At 36.8% G+C, this 14,209-nt stretch overlaps 1 protein-coding gene across 1 annotated transcript in view; it reads left to right on the forward strand.

Moving 5' to 3' along the window:
- The window catches only part of LOC102301797 (zeta-sarcoglycan), a gene marked incomplete at its 5' end in the record, with an annotated part of 177,496 nt that overhangs the window by 69,099 nt on the left and 94,188 nt on the right, over positions 1–14,209 (forward strand). Inside the window, 1 exon segment of the mRNA XM_005944473.3 lies at positions 857–944. Coding sequence (XP_005944535.2) covers positions 857–944 — 88 coding nt within the window.

Here is a 14,209-nt window from a genome sequence, read left to right on the forward strand (position 1 = left end):
CCCCATTTCAACGGATCAACGACTTTCCAATTTTAACACAATACTCATTTGGAATTCAGACCAGAATGCAGCAAGATATTAATTTGGGGAAATCAACAGAGAAATTGGGTCACCTGTGAGCTATTCATTTCAAGCAGCCAAAACAAATAAGCAATTTAAAGGGTAAGAGTGAGAGACGCAGGGCAGAGGAAGAGAATAAAAAAAGAAAATGATGCAAGTGCAGAGATGTAATGAAAGAGGTGGAAACTTGGTTAAGTATATAAGTGGGAAGAGTCAGCAGACTGGGAAGGGCTGGGAGCGACAGCCGAGGTAGCTCTGAGAGAAGGATCCAGAGAGAGAGCAATGTTAGATTGTTTTTGTAAGCCAATGAAAATGGCAGACATCAGGTTTGCATTCATTGCAACACATATCCACTCAATGTAAACCAAAGTTGTCCCAGTCAGACTTTAAAAGAGGAAAGCAGAGGTCAGGGTTACAGCTGTATTTATATCATTTAGGTTGAGAATAATTGGCTTTTCGCAGACATACACACAATTCAACACAAGCAAACACAATCACAGATGGATGACATTTTGAATGGATTATGTAAATTGAGTGCAAAGGATCCGGTGCTGGCAGAGAGGAGAGGGAGTCAAGAGTGAACTGTGGCAGTTGATACAAGTTATGACAGTACTGGCTGGTTGGTTGAAAGGTGTCCAGTGAAGCAAGAGCCTACAAGGCACAGACAGAAAGTAAAGTAAATAGGTGTAAATGAAAACTATGAAGCTATTTTGGTATTCGTGGTTATGTTTGTGAGAGTCCAAGAAATCTACATTTTGATGTTCTTTTAGTCATCTCTCTCTCCTCTTCTTTATAGGACAGTCCACTGATCCTCCAGTCAGACAGAAATGTGACTGTCAATGCTCGGAATGAACAGGGACAACTGACTGGTCAGCTAACTGTGGGTAAGACATACATCAAAGACATACAAGATTTTCTCTTTAAACAACCTCCAAACCGGATCATTTCTCTAAGGCATTGTTTGTACTTGAATTCCTAAATACATTCCACTGCTTTCTGTTTTGCAAACCGAATGCTATCTGTTTCCATTGGCGTGTTTCACTGAGGCTGAGAGCCGGGCTTTTTGGGCTTTTGTCTTGACTATATCATCTTTCCAAGCTCTTATTGAATTAGTGAATGTCCTACAGAATACAGAACTCAAAGGACATGTAGTCTATATAGCATGTTTCAGGGGACTCACTAAAAAGGTCATGAATGAAAAGCTGTGGGAAACTATACCCATAAAGCAATAAGTTAATACATAAAGATAAATATGCTTTTTGAATTTATTTTCTGGTCTGGATGTCATATTTATCTTTCTGTGGTTGACCAGTGTAGGGAGGTCAACGTCAATGTAATATCTAAAAAAGAAAAAACAATATTATTAACCCTTTAAGACCTACCATAAAACCAAGGCCGCCAGAGCTTACTTTATATTTTTACATGCTATAGTTCCATTTTAGGGAGCATTTCAAGTTGCTATACATCAATACAACTGTTATAGCCCATATTATAATAACATGTATGCATTAAGTCCACAGTAACGAGATGAATTGCAAAAAAAGTGCAATAAACTACAAAATAATTGAAAATCGCTTTTGTTTTTTTTACGTATATTTCTACTTGGAGAAATTTAAGAGGTTTATCCCTCAAAACTTTAAATGCAAAAAAGTTGCAAAAAATTGCTTACAACAGCAGGAAATTTATTTTGAGTGTCTTCATAGTTTTATTTTTGAGATACACCAATTTTTGTATACTGCAGGAAAAAATGAAAAACAATCCTATGATGCAAATTTGCAAAGAAAACAGCATGTGCATCAAAATAAACTATTTTAAGCAGTGCAATTGGAGTTCTAAGCATCCCAGCAACTATTCAGAAAAGCATAAAGTCAAACATGACTTATAAAAACACCAGCATTGGCTTTTAAGGCCTACAAGTAAAAAACTACATTTTCCGCGAAAATGACGTCACTTCCAGTTTCAGGCAGGTAATGGCGGACATGCCATCGTTTGCACTGATGTCTGTTTCAATGTGGGAAGTGTTACAAACAGCTGATCGGATCAGCAAAGCGTGTTTCTGGAATATTATGTTTTTGTTCCTGCAAGCGCTTTTTATGCAGTATTTGCAAAGCTATGTGTGGAAGGAAACCGTGACCAAGGACAAGCTGATAGCATAAGATGTAAGTACAACTCCTCCGGTTTCATATGCAAAAAGTAAATTATTGCGCTAGCTTACGTGGTTCCGGTTCTACAGGGATTTAAATATAGTTACGCAAAACTGCTTTAAAGGGTTACATTAAAATAATTTTTTTAGCTACTTCGTCTCAAATGTTTGTAATGCTGATTCTTTTAAAAGGAAAAATCTGACTCAAGGTCCTGCTACTTGCCATATAAATTCCCCAGTCTTTCATTGTGTGTTGTGTGACTTTTCAATTTAACACTGACCCAATTCCCAGTGTCTTTAACCCCATGGCATTTTTTATCCACTAAAACTTAATAAGAGTAGGTAACCCTGTTCCTTGCCTTTGATTCGGTCTGATTGGTTTAAATGAAATGTTTGATGAGGTCTGGCTGTGCACTGATTCCAAAATATAATCTAATGTAAGATATGATTGCCACCATTTTCATGCTTATACAAGATATAGCTGACATCATATTTTGATATGCAACTGTGTTTCTAAAAAAATAAAATAAAATATAATGTTTTGTGATAACTATGTACGTCCTAATTTTATATGTGATCCACATTCTAAAACAAAAGACTGAGAAAGTTGTTGCTAAGATATGGAAATATAAATACATTTTGGATCAGTATGTGGTACCATCCAAATGACTGGAAGGCCAAGTTTGAGCAAAGGCCTTGCCTATTATAGCAGGACTGAACCTTTTACAACAGCATGTCTCTTTGGTAAAAAAAATAAACTGGCTGCTGCAGTCTAGACCAGTCAGCCACTGAAAATATTTGGCACACAATCAAATTAAAAATAGATCACAGAAGGCCCTGGTCAGCTTTTTTATGTTATTAAAAACACCTGGGTGAGGTGTTCCGGGCATGTCCCACCGGGAGGAGGCCCCGGGGCAGACCCAGGACACGCTGGAGAGATTATATCTCTCGCCTGGCCTGGGAACGCCTTGGTGTTCCCCCGGATAAGCTGGAGGAGGTGGCTGGGGAGAGGGAGGTCTGGGCCTCTCTGCTTAGGCTGCTGCTCCCGCGACCCAGCCTCGGATAAAGCGGATGAAGATGGATGGATGGATGTTATTTTATGTTATTATTTATGTTATTACAATTCATTGTTTTCTGTTCTTCTAATATACAATTCCTGCTTTTTTTGAAAAACTAATTATTTTTGTTATATATTATGGTTCTGAAACATGGAAAACACAGTAGGATCTATTTTTAATCATTTTTCATTTTGGTTTTGTTCACAATAGATGCTTTGTGGCATTTTAAAACTGGATGTGATGACTGGGGCATAAGTGTAACCAAAGAATAAACCAAAGTATACTGTGTCCTCTCATGGTAGCGACTTTCAAATGTCACAATGTAGCCAAATCCTAAAAGCAACAATTTGATCATCTGTTTTCTGAATGAATGAATCCATTCACAAGATCAGTATTATGTTTTGTTTTCTTTCTTTCTTTCTTTTTTTTATAAGACCAATGATAGTAAAACTAAAACCTAAACCATAATGACAGAATTCCCACGTCACAGATCAATGGGGAAATAACTTTTACTATATCTTCCAAAGGAGCTGTCGGCAAGTCTATATTGGTTCAGTTCTCAGACCTAGAAGACCAGTGTTTTAAAAGCAAGACTTGACTTTGGGTGGTTGGTGGTGATGCCAGAATTCAGGTTGCTGCAGACATGAAACATCATTTGCAGTCTGACAGGTGAAATAAATGGTATTTTGAGGCAGAAACTTCTCATCCAAAGTCTTCCATTTGATGTTAATGCAGCATATAGATATTCATCTCCTGTAGGTCGTCCGGGCACTTGCAGTATCGATATACACAGACTTTCCATTTCTGACACTTCAAGGGCTTGAAATTCCTGACAGATCACCTCCTCCTGTGAAAACCCCCCCTAAAGCTCCCTTCCTCACTAAGAAAAGCATTTTAATGCTTATGTGTGTCTGAATAAGTATCCGTGTGCCTGTCTTGCAGTCAGTAGAATCAGCCAGTTTTCAAACTATACAGCTAGAGAACCCACTGCAACCAGCTAGTCAGGCTGTTTGCAGTGGTCAGGTTTGGTCAGACATGTACTTGTTACCCTCTGTTACACACACTTGTACAGTTAAACTGCAGGTACAGCTTAGAGCACAGGTGTCGAACTCCATGCTTCCATGCTTGATCCAACACAGCTGATTTAAATGGCTAAATGACCTCCTCAACATGTTTTGAAGTTCTCCAGAGGCCTGGTAATGAACTATTTATACCATTTGATTCAGGTGTGTTGTCCCAGGGTGAGATCTAAAACCTGCAGGACACCAGCACTCGAGGCCTGAAGTTCGACACCCCTAGCTTAGAGCTTCGAATCCTTAAACACAGGGCACATGCCAGTAGGAGATCTAGCAGTAACCACATAACAAAAAAAACCCCCACAGATATGATCACATTTTGAAGTTCTCACAGACTGACTAATAACATAAGTGGGGAGGGAATGAATCTTCTTGAGGAGCTTCTTCTATCTAGCAGCACAACCATTTGGTCTCATCCTGCTGCTGCTTCTGTGTTGACTCATCACCAGAATTATCACAAAACACACAAATACAAACATCCATCCTCTCTATCCTCATTTTCTTTTCACTCTCTTCATACAGCTTCTCAGCAGTTCTTAAAGTAAGGCGGTTATTTCCACTCACCAGAAACTTGCCAAATCTGAAGCAGAAAAGTTCCACTTCAGCAACCTCCTTATTAGTATTCATCACTAAAACTCACCAGAGGAACAGCTTGCTTTAGCTTGTACAAGAGGTACAAGCTCATCATGGTTAGTGGTATGGAAAGGTAAAATGGCCACAAATGTTTGGAGTAGTGCATTAATATCCAGACACAGGTACACTGACACCTCATTATATACTGGATTGTTAAATCTGCACAGAAGAATAAGAAAAAAACAAAAACTAAGCTCCAAATATTTAAAAATGAATGGATAGCAAGACTGGGATTGAAGTCATATATTAGCTCTAGGTGAAAAAAAATGTGTTGTGATGTTAAAACAAATATTATTTATTCAGGTAGGGCTCATATTATGTAATTAGTCGTATTTTAAATGAGAAATACCGTACAAAACACACAGCCCTTCTTCTACCTTTAGCTTGCAACCTCCTGAAGCATCATCTTTTGATTGAGAAGATCTGAGTACATTTGTTGGCCTTGGGCTTTTCGTCTCCGTTTTATTGCTCTCTTTCTTTCATCCCTCTATCCCCTCTCATCCGCTGTGTTGCTGTCAGCTCGTTAATGTGAGTGAGAACCTGTCATCTCTGTCTTCTCAATGGCCAACCATAAAGATGATGAGTGAACTTGGAGTTTTGAAGCCATACCCTTTCACCCACCTAGGTGATCATGTTCCAACATTACAGGCTGTGGAGTGGTGTCTAAACAGCATTGTGGAAGCAGTTGTGCAGCATGAAAGAATATTTCCTATTGCACTGTGAGTGGTTGAGTTAAGTTGAGAATGTGTACATTACTTATATAAAATAGCACCTTATAATCAGTACAGAGAAAGTGGTCGTAGTTGGTTGATTGCAAAAAAAGAAGAGCTTATTCTTACATTGTTATACATTGTATAGAACCAAATCCTTTAATTACCCTGTAGTGGTGGTAGTGTGGGACCCACAGAATTGTAAGGCATGTTAATACACATTAATGGACATCCCACCTCCCAGTCTTATTATTTTTATTGTCTGGGCTTATTACTGCTATTATTATCTTGGCCATTTGCAGTCTGACAGACAGTAAACTAATTTTAATTATTGCCTGCATGAGTGAAGCTCACACAGGCACTTGGGGCAGCTTAGGCTTTCTTTGAGTGGGATGTGCGGGAAGGAGAGGAGGGGTCTGCAGAATGCACCCACGTTATACTAATGTGGTTGTGTTTTTGTATTTCCAATTAGCAAAAATGGCCAGAATTTCTATAAACACAGGGACACAGATGAATAATGAATATGTTAGACCAATGCACTACATTGAATGTAAAGAACACATTCATGTTGGGAATTTGCGAAAAAAAACAATGTAGTGTAATTTGTTAATGCATATTTGTTAATATGCAACTACCTGTTGCATATTCTCCAAGTCGTGTAAGTGGGCATAGTATTGCCCGTGGGAGTTTGATAAGATGTAGTACAGAGGACATAGGAGCTTCTTTCCTCTGTGTAGTACAGAGGAGTATACTGTAGTATAGAGGACATTTTATGATTCATACAACTTTCAAAATGTTTATGAAGTGTGTGTCATTTGGTACGCAGCCTGCAGAGTGCAGCCAAGTTGCACACTGCAGGCACCTGTACCAAAGGAAACAAGTAAAAGTTATTCTAAACTCATCCAAGCTGGGAAGTGTGTTTTTGTTGAAGTGTACAACAATTAAAATGTACAACTTTCTCTGAAATATTATGCAACGCTCTTAAATGTCTGTGACCTAAATCTTAAACACAAATGAAACACTGCATCTATAATATTGACATCTACATTAACTGGTCAGCTCAATTATTGTTCACAGCACATTTTCCATTTAATTTACCTGTGCATCTGTCTATTGGGAAAGCTGGCATTCATTACAACTTATGTGGGTGTATATTTAGGTTCTGGCTATTGACTTTTCATTTTCCTACACGTGTTGTGCTGTTTGATGCAAAGGTACTGATAGCGCTCATTACCAATGTGGCTGCATTTGTCTGTAGCTCTCTCTCGCTCTCTCTCTCTCTATATTACAGCTAATATTCTTGCTGCTCTTGCTATTGCTAATATTCTTATTCAGTCACAGTTAGTCTTGGGTGAAGAATAATCTGTGATTTAGAAAGAGCACATTAAAAAATGTTCTGCAAGTGAAAAGTTGCTTACATGTCTGTTTTTTTAAATAAAAAACTTTCAATATCAAATTTCTTTCTTTCCACCTCCCTTTACATCCTTTAATTCACACACACACATGCCTCTTTCTTTTGCCGTTCTCCTTCCTTTTTCTTGTGTTATTTTTACCTTTCATGTTTTAGACATGCATGGACCTCCATCTCATATTAAACCAATGATTTCCCAACTGACCTTCATCTAAACTCAGACTTGCATTTATCACTTCATTATCTTTACCTTCTTATACTAATTATGTTCCCTTTTATCTTAGCAGAATCACTCTGGCATTTGGCTGAAGTAGCTCAAAAAGTGGCTTATCAAAGCAGTAAAATTAGAGGGCTAAAAGGCAAAGGCCATACAGAATATTAATGATAATTAAAAACTTGTAGTAAAATTGGTGGGAATTTTGTTATAGAAAGTAAGACTATTTTTATGAGTTATTGCACTTAGCTCTGCATTATTGGCCTTACAAATTATATAGCTGTTAAACTTAAAAAAAAAAAGCTTTCATTCTTTTCAGTAACATGGTGTTTCCATGGTAGTTAAACAGTTGAATGCCAGCTAAAATTGGTTTCTGATTAGTGTGCGGAATGAGAACTTGCAAAGCCTTGCATAAAATTCAATTGTTCCATTACACACAGTCTAATTATGAATCTACATCTTTTCAAATCCCCCTCTGAGAAACAAATGACGTACATAACAATCATATTAAGCAGGGATCATATTATCGGCTAAAGAGAGATCTTCCTGGCTTGGCTGGATGAGAAATACAAAGATACCAAATAGTCTGTTTCTACATATGACTTTCCCCTCACCCTACCAGCAAAGTTCAGACAGCACGTCTTCCTCATTTTGCTGCAGCTCGAAGATCAAATCAATGGCTATAATGAGGCAATTAAAAATACATAGAGCAGCACATTAACAAACTGTAATACACTTAAGGGACCATCAAGGACTCAATAAAGGCATGGATTTACTGGCATTGTTGTCATTTATCCTTTTGATTGCACTTTAATTGCACAAAGTGTAATTGTCTGCATACAGTTTGGGTTTCAATATGGCAAATATTGTTTTCGTAACTTGCTCATATGTGTAGGCATGCCCCGAGGAATGGATTTAATGGACCATATCAAGTCATTCTTCTGCACCACTGAATTACGGCCTTCATGCTGTTGGTGGTTGGACACAATAATAAAATAACAGCTATGTTGTATTATAAAGATCAGCGTTCTCTCCTTGCTTCCAGCACTGGAGGATTTAATAATATTTTCCAATTTCAATAAAGACATCTTGAATAGCTTATGATTTTTTTTATTATAATAAGTTAGTGACAATTTTGGGATTTAATAAAGGCAATTAGTAATCAAAACAGTTTAAACTGTTATCCACATATGCAGCAGTCAAGACCCACATAAATATTTGCGCTAAATGAAAAAACGTATAATGTCTGTCATGTTTTCAGTTATCTTAGGAGTGGTGATTATTACAAAATAGATTTTATCCATGGCTAAATGACATACTTTGTGGGTTTGTTTACTCGGGTATGGTAGACATTTCAAAAAATAACAGAAAATAAAAAGATTTCTACAAAACCCAGACTCGCATCTGACTAACTGCCCGACGGGCATATAGTCACCACTCTAAGACTCTTTCTGAAAAAGAGAGAGAGAAAAAAATTGTCTCATGTAATAGCGTATAGTGTTGTTTTATTGGGATGCATTATATTATATGGCACACAATTTTTTTTTTTTGTCGATGTTGTGTAGCTACAACATTATGGGTACTGGAGAATATTTTCCCTGGTAAACTATGCCTTGAAGAGAACATTATAAAAGCTACAAGATTATTTCATTGTTTATGCAGTGGATGGAGCTATAAACAATACACATTTGTTATTTGTGGGCAATAAAATATCCACAAAAAGCTGCTTGGTGGCATGAACCAGATGAAAAAAGTGTCTCTTTGGGAAATAATTAAAACTTTATATGTGTTATATTTTATAAGCTATAAATATTTCTTCATTCACTTTTTCTTATCACACCATTTTCCATCTGTATAAAATCATTTCTAAGAGAGCTGGTGTTTAGGAACTATGACATTAATATGTGTTTAATAAGTAAATATGCCATCATCTTGCTTAAAATTAATTGTTCTAATTTTAGCTGGTGTGTGAAATATAATATCAATAAAACTTTTAGTTTGCAAAAAACCCCCAAAACAAATCAAGGGCCCACACTTCATTGTAAAATCTTAGCTCTGTTTACATTGGATTAGCCGTCAGTTTGAAATTCTTTACACTAGCTGTGTCAATGTGAATCTGTCTGTGACCACGAGACTCATATACCAACTTCACATTCATGCTATATTTACCTTGATATATGTTTGATGCCTAAGTCATGAACACATACTTTATAGATTATATTTAAGTTACACATAAGTCTTCAAAAGTAGGCTGTGTGAAGCCATGCACTGCTCAGTGTGATGCTTTTACGGTAAACATCACATTTTTTAAAGAGAGTAGCACCCAACCAAGACAAGGAAAAGAGTAAAATCATGGAATTTTTTTTTTAAAATACAAGAACTGATTACATCACATTTACCTTAAACATAAATCCTCAGTTGATCTTTTGCTGAATATAAAGTGTAGAGGAATATATACTCTATATATTTTGTTTACTGAATAATAACTTCTGTTTTCACGCATAGCCTTCCCCAAGCTACTAACATCACTAATTGTGTTAAGCCTGGCAGTAGCTGTTTGGTTGTGTTTGAACTTTAAATTATAAAGAAATATGTATAGCTGTGTGGCACAACCTTTGCATGTCTTTTCATCAGCACTTCTACCACTTCATCTTCCCTCCATCCCACAGCCTTGACACCAGAGATCGTGTTGATTAATGTAGATAACAAATGGCACTCATTTGTCTCTCCCTCTGTCGCTTTCTCTCCTCTCTTACTATATTAATGACTATAATCAACTCTAAATAAATAATTTGTGTCCCTCCGTGCATGAATCTCATCCTCCCACCTGTAGCAAATTCAGAAGTTGAATTAAAAACTGCTTTGCAGTGCAGTTCCTCCCATTCTCCCTAGTACCCTCTGTATGTTTTCTTTCCGGATTTATCTGTGTCTGTTTGTTACAAAACATCGAAAAAATACCTCGAAGAGATTTAAGCTGAGCTGTGGCGCACCAGAGGGCCTGTCTTTGTCTTTGGTAGAAACACTTCAAATGATATGGTGACCCTCTTGTTTCCTGCTGTTGCATCATGGTCATGTTGCATGCTGTTTACTTTCAAAGGGCCGAAATAATGCAGCTGCTTTCTATTTCCCCCCCTGCTCTGCCACTTTTATTCTCTCACTCCACAAACACTGTCACATATTACTTTGTATATCTCAAAATTATTGTGGTTGACTTTCAAGTCAAAAGAAACATTTTTATTTTTACTTATTTCTTTATTTTTGTGTATGCTAACCAAAGCCTGCATATGCATTAAAATTTGCAACACTACCCTAATGTGAAAGCAGGTATTAGGAAACGATCATTTTTGCAGTCTAACTTGAGGTAATAAAGGAAAGACACATGGATCGGTTTTACATTGGTTTGCGACAGATTTGTGCTTCTGTACAAAATACCCAGATTCCCATACACACATTGGGTGGCTGTAGCTCAGGAGGTAGAGCAGGTCACCTACTAATTGGAAGGTTGGTGGTTCAATCGCTGGCTTCTCCAGTCTGCATGCCAAGTATCCTGGGACAAGATACCAACCCCAAGTTGCTCTCCGATGTGTCCATTGGAGTGTGAATGTCGTTAGAAAAGCACTCAGTTTAGAGTCTTGTGAGAATGGGTGTGAATTTGGCATGTTGTATACAGTGCTTTGAATACTCCGGGAGAGTAGTCCATTTACATTCCTGATTCCTTATGACGTTTCTTACATATAACAAACACCAGATGGGAAGAACAACAGGCCTTCCACAAAAGACAAAATGAATCACATTTCTTTAGGAATGGAGCCCACTAATCACTACTAAACTACTGGCATAATACATATTGAAACACACAAGGACTCCAAAACAAAACCTAATAGTGCTCTAGTCAGTATGTTGCTAGTGACAGAGAACAAGCAAGCAAGGTACATTTTGTCTTCTCACTAGCTGCTATATTGGGTTTCAAGTAATTTGCAGGTAGGCTTATGTTATCTAACATATATGGCCAAAAGTATTCGGCTGTGAGGGACATCCCATTCTTAATCCAAAAGGCTTAATATGCTGTCAGTCCACCCTTTGAATCTGTGACAACTTCAACTCTTGTGGAAGGCCACAAGGTTTAGGAGTGTGTTTATGGGAAGCTTTGACCATTCTTTCAGAAGTGCATTTGTGCAGGCAGACCCGGGGGAGAAGGCCTGTCTCGAAGTTACTGCTCTAATTCATCTTAAAGGTGTTCTGTCAGGTTGAGTTCACACCAGACTTGCTCATCCATGTCTTCATGGACTGTACGTTGTGCACTGGGGGGCAGTCATGTTGGAACAGGAAGGGGCTATCCTGACTGTGGAATATTTAGTATCAAGGAAATTTCACAACTGTATTTGTTGCACAGGTAGCATCACGGCACTATGTTGGAATCCAATGAGACCCCAAGAGTGACCCATTATTTCACAAATGCAAGCAGACTGCATGCCTAGGTGGGTTATCTTATACACCTGTAACTTGAACACTAACTTGGGAATAAATACTTTTAGCAATATAGTGTATGTCTTCTCAGACTAGCCGAAATTCAGCACTGGGGTCTAGAGAAATCCAAACCTAGCCAATCAGTGTGCTTAAATTTTATACTAAAAGGTGAATTATTTTATCACCCCGAGCCTCAGATAAACTAAAAAGAGATTACATTAACCACATAACAATAGCAAACAAGAATCCTACTTCTACAAGATCCAACCCGCAGTCGTTGAAACTCTAGATTGAGCTGTTGGACAGCATGTTGATTACAGGAGCAATTTATGAGCTCCACAAAAACTCAAAACCAAAGCTCTAAAGTAAATACTATATTATAATATTGAATGAAAGCTACTGTCTCCTATAAAACATGATAAAGTTGTTGGCTTGCCCAATTCATCGTAACTTGCAAGCAAAAACCCATTTTTTATAACATTTTCATAACCTTGGTTTTCTGAAAGGTTGGAGGCTTTGTGAGGATCCTTGAACATGAGAATTTCACTTTTTCCTGTCATTCTTCTTCAAGAGCATGCAACATATAATATACTACATTTTGTGTGTGTGTGTGAGTGTGTGTGTGTGGTGCGTGTGCGTGTGTGTGTGTGTTTATTGTTTAATGTGTGGACATACTGCAAATTAATTTCCCATTGGGGACAATAAAGACCATTGGAACTATTTGACCACTGAAACTATTCAGCCTATTGATATCTATATTCTTTGAAGCATTGGATAAGCAGTAGAAGATGGATGGAAGATTAAGGATCAATTTTGTAATTCAGAACATACACAAAATTTATGTTACTTATATTATATAAAATAAACAAGAATGAATATCTGATAACAACTTAAATTGAGATTATTTGTTGGGACTAGTAGAACAGCAGAGACTGGCTTTAGAGTTGTGATGCAGATTTTTTTTTTTTTAAATCATCAATTATTATTATTAGTAAGATTATTTTGTCATCTTCATACATCGGATATATATTCTATATAAAATATATCATAATATATAATAGGAAAAAACGATTAATGTAATAAAATGACTATGTAGACAATGATTCATTAATGACCAATATTGAATTAAGTTAAAAACAAAACCACTAAAAAGTAAACATACTGTAAAGTGTGTGAATAATAGTGCTTAAACATTATGACTCATATACTTCACATGGACATGGGCACGTGTTCAGGTAGAATTTCTTACATCTAAAAAGATTTAATGCATATTTAATCTTGTCATGTATTTTTGATAGGCGTGTGATGCAATCTTGAAGCATGCCATGGAACGCTTCTTCTGCATTCAGCATGAAGAGCTGCTTTCAAAACATAGTGCTGCTGTGCCTGGTATCAGTGTTTTTTTTTTTCATCAAGAACAGCCTACAGAGCACTTTCACATACACATTCAGTTTTCTCAAGATTCTCCTCACCACATTCCTGACAATAACTGAATCCAAGAGGTACTTTTCTGCTTTTGAAAAGGATCAAGACTTTCCTGAGAAACACCATGACACAGGATCGTCTTAATGCTCTGGCTGTGCTCCCCATGGAGTAGAAACTCGTCAGAGACATCCCTGACTTTAATAAGAAGGTCATCTAAAGCTTTGCCACTGAAAAGGCAAGAAGAGCAAAGTTTCTGTACTGGCAGTCGAAAGAAAAAATGTTTTCTGTATGTTTTATCCCCAGATTGGTTTTTATGCATAGTTGTCACCAATTTAATGAAAATAATATATTTAAATTATGAAACGGAAAAAACTAAAAGAAAAACTCCTGATAGCTTCTATGTTCATTCATATTTGCTCTATGGATAGTTAATATTTAAAAACAAAAAACAGTCATTAGCAAGCATGAAAGATCAGTTAATATTTTTAAATTTCTTATTAATCAAATATTTATTCATTTATTTATATATTATTTTCTATACTTTAATTAGATTAGAAGCATTTTTTAAATATTTCAAAGAAAATATGTAGTTTGTGTCTCTGAAATATTTACTTCTTGCAATAAATCATATTGTGAAATTTGTTGAAATGACTGGTTGCCAACATTACTAGTGGCCATATTGTAGCCATCATGCGTAGCTAAATTATAGCCCTTAAGCAGTAAGTATTTGGCTACTTTGTCACAGCCAAGTCAATTTTCTTTCTGTTTATACTGATACTCAAGTATACGTGACATGCAGCGCGTAACACATGGGTAATAATAATAATCCACAACATTGTCATGTGTGTCTTAGGACTTTTTTGGCAAATCCTAGCTCATATGTCCAAGCATAACTTCACTTAACAATTGTAGTTGTCACTCATAGCAGCAAAACTGTCAGATAAAAGTAAGGTCAACTTTCATTCTGTATATTATGGGAATACAAAGTAGCTGTATACTAGCATTTTGAAGT

Source organism: Haplochromis burtoni, unplaced genomic scaffold (genome assembly GCF_018398535.1).
Source record: "Haplochromis burtoni strain Fernald_Lab_line unplaced genomic scaffold, NCSU_Asbu1 Contig_409, whole genome shotgun sequence".
Taxonomy (NCBI): domain Eukaryota; kingdom Metazoa; phylum Chordata; class Actinopteri; order Cichliformes; family Cichlidae; genus Haplochromis; species Haplochromis burtoni.